The sequence below is a fragment of the Streptopelia decaocto genome (assembly GCF_964273445.1).
Source record: "Streptopelia decaocto genome assembly, chromosome: 17".
Classification (NCBI taxonomy): Eukaryota; Metazoa; Chordata; class Aves; order Columbiformes; family Columbidae; genus Streptopelia; species Streptopelia decaocto.
Genome location: NC_138672.1, coordinates 3639972 through 3646414, shown reverse-complemented (window position 1 = coordinate 3646414; position 6443 = coordinate 3639972). Strand labels below are relative to the sequence as shown.

The 6443-nt window shown below is 50.9% G+C and overlaps 1 protein-coding gene across 1 annotated transcript in view; it reads right to left on the bottom strand.

The window, feature by feature from the left end:
- Positions 1-1711: 1711 nt before the first annotated feature.
- Positions 1712-6443, bottom strand: part of LOC309447442 (voltage-dependent N-type calcium channel subunit alpha-1B-like) — a gene marked incomplete at both ends in the record, with an annotated part of 271855 nt that continues 267123 nt past the window's right edge. The window contains 3 exons of the mRNA XM_082068050.1: positions 1712-2248; positions 3848-4059; positions 4265-4472. Coding sequence (XP_081924176.1) covers positions 1712-2248; positions 3848-4059; positions 4265-4472 — 957 coding nt within the window. The remainder of the gene's footprint in view (positions 2249-3847; positions 4060-4264; positions 4473-6443) is intronic.

The window sequence follows — 6443 nt, the reverse complement described above, 5'->3', positions numbered from 1 at the left end:
AGAGTCGTTGCAAGAACACAGAAATCTCATCCCTGAGAATCAGAATTAGAGGTTTTGCTTAGTATTATTATTTTTCTTCATAACCTTCTCTTAGCGGGCAATAAAAATGAGACTCTCCCCGACTGCCCTCAGCACAAATGATGCACCGTGCAGCGCGGCCAGAGCTCTCGCAGCCCCACAGTGCGAGCGACAGAGCATCTCGGTACTTTTCCACCCGCATCTTCAATGCTACTCAATGAGAAAAGGCCGGTTTTGTTTGCTGCAGTCGCTCCCCTCCCATCAGTAAATAGATATATTAAAGAGAAAAAAATAAAAGGCCAACAAAACCCAAACCAAGCCCAAAGCACGTTCGTCTTCCCCACTGTCAGCTTCCACCCTGGTACTCGAATACACCGTCCAGTAACGCGGCGTGGGCTGCTGTGTGTCCCGCGGAACCTGCGGCTCCCCCGCTCTGCCCTCCCGCCCTCCCCGCGCTCTGATGCGTCGAAGCGAGAGGTCACGTTGTCGCTGTGAAAGATTTCAAAGGTTAGGCACTTAGTAGTGAACAACTGGAGCATCCGGTAGAAACGGTGGGACCTGGAATGACAATTGGACTAATTCTCTACATAAAGAGTTATTTTTTTCTTTTTTTTTTTCTTATTTTTTTTTACTGTACAATTTACAAAAATGCACACAATGAAAAGTTAAAGTTCTATCTAATAGCTTGATATAAAACCAATAACATTTCCTCTTCTCACCCCTACACTTTTTCCGCCTTTTTTTCTTTTTCTGGATTTTTTTTTTTCATTTTTTCGTTGTTTTTTGCTAAATCAAGCTTATATTGTAAACAAGACAAAACAGTGAGGGGCGTGTGGTGGTCGACAGGAGAGAGGGGACAGAAAGAAAAGTCTCAGCAGCAAGGAAACAGTCCTTACAAAGTAGCTCTCTTGTGGCTTCATTGTGTGTCAGTGGGAAGGACCCGACGTGGTGGTGAGTTAAATAAAACAGATTCAACACGGCAGCGGCGTCCGAGCCGAGTCCCAGCTGCCGGAGCCCTCGGTCAGCGCGGAGATGGGTCCCTGGCTGCGCCGAAAAGCTTTGCTGGGGCTGAACATCGAGTCCCGAGGGACCGTCCTTTGTTCTGGTTTGTGTTTCTCCTCTTCCAGTTTCTTGGGTACCTTTCTCTTTCCTCTTAGCGGTGAAGGAGATAAAACGCGGATGCGATCTTTGTTCGTGCGTGTTTGCAACCCCCGACTCCCACCCTGACCGGGGAAAAAATAATAGAATAATAAATTAATTAAGAAATAGCCCAACAAAAACTGCGAAAAGGATCGACAGTCTGGTTTTTTTTCCGCCGTCAAAGGTCAGGACCGCTCTTCTCGCACCGGTCGCGGATTTGGCATCTGGTGTCTTTGAACTAGACAAGGCAGTCGGGAGGCGGGCGAGAGGGGAGAGAGATGCGCTCCCTCCGCTGCCCTTCCCCTAAGGAAGGAGCCTTCTTCCTCCGTTTGTCTAGTGAAAAATAAAAAGGAAAAAGAAAAAGAAAAGGGGAAAAATAAGGATAAGGGCTGCAGGAGCGTCTCCGGAGCGGAGGCAGAGCAGTTCTCGCATCGGGGGCTGCCCCGCGGGTCCCTCCGGCCCCGGGCACGGCGCGCGTGGGAGCACGCAGCCTTCCAGATGATAAAACTCATCGATTTTAAACGCGCACACCTCGAGGGGCTCCGCCACGCCGCTAGCACCAGTCATCCTCGTCGGCTTCGTGGTAGTAGCTACGTCCTCTGGTGCCAGTCCCGGAGCCCGCGTTGAGCCCCAGCGTGTAGTGGTACCCGTTGGGCACCCTGCGGATCTGGTGAGACTGGGAGGTCAAGGAGGAGACGTAAGAAGTCCTTGAGGAGCGTCCCGAGTTGGTGGCCACCGCCTCCTCGAAGGTGAGCGTGTCCTCCGGCACGGCGCGGTAGGGGCTGTCACCGTCATCGCGGTGGCCCAGGTAGGGGTCGGAGCCGATGCGGGCCACCGCCGGCGGGGTGGGCTGCTGCTCCCCCCGCAGCAGCGCGTTGTGCTCGGATAAACCACGGCTCAGACGTCCCGGGGAGAAAGTGGGGAGGCCGGTTTGGAAACTGGTGAAGTGCACGGGCGAGGAGTTAGCGGTCTTGTAAGTGATGCTGGGGCGGGGGGTCAGTGGAGTCTGTGGGAGCTGCCTCCGGCCCCGGCATGGGGTACTAGCACCAGATGTCGACAGCAAGGGGCTCCCATTAACTGAACCACTGCCCTACATAAAAATTGGAACAAAGCAAATCAAAAAATAAAAAAGGGAAACACCAGACAAACACAAAGGCAGGCAGGTATCAAACAGAAGGAGAAGCAACAAGAGGGAGAGACAAGTCACAAGAGGAAAGAAAAGCAAAAAAGAGAGAGTTTAGACAAGCACAGTTAGGGGGAGGAGGTTCTTGAGAAATCATTCAACACGAGATGTAAAGAGCTGGAGAACTAAAGTTCTGCAAGCAGTAGATAAGAACAGAAACGATCAGAGCATCGGTAGGACTCCAACAGAAGGGGACACTGTCCGGAGGAAAGGCATCCACACCATACACGGGCTCGACATGCGCCTTACCTGAACTAGGCGGGAGCAGCTCAAAAGCATACGGTATGGTTTGGGTTTCTTTTATTGTTTTGCAAATACAATTTTGCAAAACAGCACTCTTGGCTTTGGGGGGGATTTTGGCAGAACTTCACCCGATGGTTGTGAATGCTGATGTTGGGGAGCATCTTTGTGGACAAAACTGGGTTATGTGGAAGGAGGATTTGGGGCAGACAATTTTTTGATAGTTTTGGGAAATGAAATGTATTTTAATTAAATAGCCACTTTCTGAAAAAAAAACCCACAAGCTTTTTGGGTGTGCTTTAACTTTAACAAGAGGGTTCCTTAAAGAAAAATTGTTCACTTTCTCTTTAATATCAGACACTGGATTTTTGAATGTTATAGAAGTCTGGCAGCTTCCAGAGTTACTAATAGAAACATGTGGGAGTGAGCTAAGCTACAGCAAATTAAAAAATGCCATGAGTGAGAGGGACAGGCTCTTGTTTTGGCATTTCTGCTTCCATTCTCCCAGGGCAGCACATGAATAGCCCTGTGAGTGTGTTTTAAAAAGCCCTCAGCCTTTCGTGACCTAACATTTTGAGGCCAGACCTTTAATTTTTAAAGAGCGGCTTTTCCTTCCTATAAAAACCATCAGGTTGTTGCTTGTTGGGCTGTCAGTCAACGCTTGTGCTGTTCTGCTGGGATTTTCCAGCAGAGTTTTGAGGATAAGCCAGGCAGTGCTGGGTGCAGAGGCTACTTCAGCAGCAGTTGCCATGAGCCGTGTCCTATCTATCAGAAGAAGATGCAAACCCCGTGTTTTTTGGGGAGCAGTGGGGGTGTCCCTCACTGCAGCCCCGGCTCTGCAAGCATCAGGGACCGATGTGGCATTTGCTGCTGGGCCAACACCTCCCATCTTTCACAGCCTGGAAAGCAAGACTTGGCCTTTCTCTTCTTTCATTTTCACCCTCTCCTTTCTCTGTTTTCCCCACATTTCAGCCTTACTGCTCTAGACCCATAGTCCCATCTCCCCGGCTGCTCTGCTTGAACAGGGAGCAAGGGTGTCCTTGGCAGTGGGGTCCCTCGCTCTACAGGTGGCTGCTAAAGAGCCACCAAGTGACATTTGCATCCCTGTCTTGGATGTGAAGTACCAAGCAGGACCTCAAAGGCTTTATCTCCTACTGCCCGGCCTTCCTTCCCTGCTCTGCCTCCTTTATTTTAAGCAAAACATAGAAAAGGTGCATACATCCCTGGAAGACCTTAGGGCTCTCTTCCCACCCTGCACCTTCTCACCTGTCTGTGTGGACCTTGCTCTGGGCCTCCATTGGGTGAGGTGGGTCTGCTCTGATCTGCAGACTTGGGCTGAGAACGGTCCCGGCTGCCATAGCGGTCACAGGAGTAGAAACGCTGCTTTTCAGAGGAGGAGGAAGAGTGTTGCTTCCTCTCTTGGGATCGGCCACGTTCCTGCTTCTTGTCCTTGGAAGAAGACTCACCAGACTGGGCCACTGAAAGAAGAACATTGGTTGGGAGGCACCAACATGGGAGGAACTCCCAAGTATGGGGCAGGGAGGTCTTGTTGGTCTTGTCCAACAGAGGTCCATGCAGACATGGGAGGTCCGTGCAGACAGGACCCCAAAGCACATCCAATGACCGCTGTGCATCACAAAGAGAGGAGGACGATGGACAAATCCTTGTTTGCAAAGCACTTACCAGCTTCTCCGTCGGCCAGCTGATGGGGGGACCTGTCCAAGGACTTCTGCTTCTTCTCTTTCCGCCGGTGGCAGCGGTGGTGGTGGTGGTGATGCCCTTGCTCCGGCGGCATGCGCTCCAAGGAGTACTCATAGAGGTGCATGGGGTGAGGCCGCTGCGGGGTCAGCGTGGAGACGGAGCGTTTCATGGGGCTCGTGTCCGGGATGGGCTGCAAGGCAGACGGAGACATGGAGCAGGGTGAGGGCTGGCGCTGCGCCCTGCTCGGCTCTCGCTTCCCACCATGGGGAGGGTTTTACAGCAAGAGAAAGGGGCAAGGAGGGGAAGGAGGAAAATAGTTAATTGGGTGTAACTAGACTGGGCAGAAGGACTTGTGGGATGGTAGATTGAGTGGTGCTAAAGGTGGAGGAGCGAATGTGCTCTCGGTTTGCTGAAATGGGCTTTACTTTTAGCAGAGCACCAACCCGCAGGTGCCACGGGCGCAGAGCGATGTGCAACGTGTCACACCAAACACAGCGGCACAGGAGTCACCAGGAGGTGAGCAGGGGCAGAGGGCAGCACGACAGCCAAGCATCTCAAAGGTGATTCTCCAAGACCAGTGTCGCCTAAAGCTGCTTCAGGGCACAAGGTCATCCCAAAGCAACTCCAAAGAGGAAAGCGGGAAAGCGTTGCTGGGTGTCACATGGAGAGGGAATAAAAATCAAGAATAAGTGGGCAAGGGACAGGCCAAGCCACCAAAACATTATTACTTCTATCTCCCTGCAATTGAAGACAATTCACATCAAACGTTTAAACCACCATCACTCCTTGAAGCCCTTGTGGCTGGGCCAAGTAGGATAGTGTGTGTGTCCTGCAATTCTACCACGACTTCTCTAAAAATGACTATCGGTGTTTGCTAATGCTGTTTTCAAATCATCTGTGGCCAAACATTTGGATGCTGAGCACAGTAACACCATCTCACACAGGCACTGCTGGGTCCTGTCCCAGGGCCAGCAACAGCTCCAGACGCTTCTCCCTTCCCTTTTGGCTCAAAACCTCACAAAGATGCTCTGCAGAAACCAAGACTGCAGGACAGCTATTCACACAGCCTTTCCCTTCCCTACTGCCCAGGGGTAAAGCTCAGAACACGAGGACAATCCCCACGTGTCCTTCTCTGTCATTCTGCTGGCCTCCAGCTGGCTCTGTGGTGGAGATAGAGCTTCATCCATCCTCTGGAGCCTTCCGTGGTCCACCACAGCATCAAAACTGGTGGCAGAGGACCAACCTTGGAGGACAGTGGTCCAGCCTGATGGGGAAAGAGCTCAAGATATCCCCCCCAGGTCCCTCAGCTCTTACACGTGTTTCATTCACAATCCAATATATGCCTCCAACAACGCTTCTTGCAGAACATTTACTTTGTTCACTGTAACCTTTCCAAAGAGCCCTGTATTATTTTTACTGTCTATGCTATTTTATTTGCTTATCCTGCAATTCAGATCTCTGGTGCCCCGTGCTATTTGCACAACGTCAAGCCAGTTGTTTCGCAGCTCTGCCCCTTATTTTGAGTGGAAAGAACCGCTCTCCCTCCCATCGGGCTATTGCAGGTGGATTATCATCCGTGCCAAGTTGGAGTCTGGGCTGAATTTTTGTCTGGTGCTCTCTTGCTAGGCAGTTACCCAAATTTTGGTGCTTCCCAGCACAGAGCAAGGCGGAGTGGTGGAGCTGGAAGGTTTCTCAGGGGCACAAGGCAGATGCTGCTGGTTTCGGGGGGCACAGGGACAACGGGGCATCCCTGGGCTCACGGTGTCCTGCGTTTGTCTCTTCTGGTGGCCCTTACTCTGTGGGCAAGAAATTATACGTTTGTTCTCCTTGCTTATTGTTGAGCCTGAAGATGGAGGAAGGCAGAGAGGTTCTGTAAACTGAATGGTGTGATGGGCAAAAGAGTGAAAAGTGAGAATACTTCCCACTAAAAACACTTATCCGGATTTCAAAAATCCACATAGGAGGTGCCAGGACGAAGGCAACAGAAATTTCCTGACAAAAAATCCAGCCAAAGTGATAAGAAATTAACATTTCTTTTCGGACTTTGGACTTGGTTTTGTGCTTATTCCAAAGACAAAAGTCCCTATTGACACTAATGAGAAGCGGCAAAGTGATGAATACCCTTTCCATAAATTCCAACAATGCTCTCGTTACGTTCGCA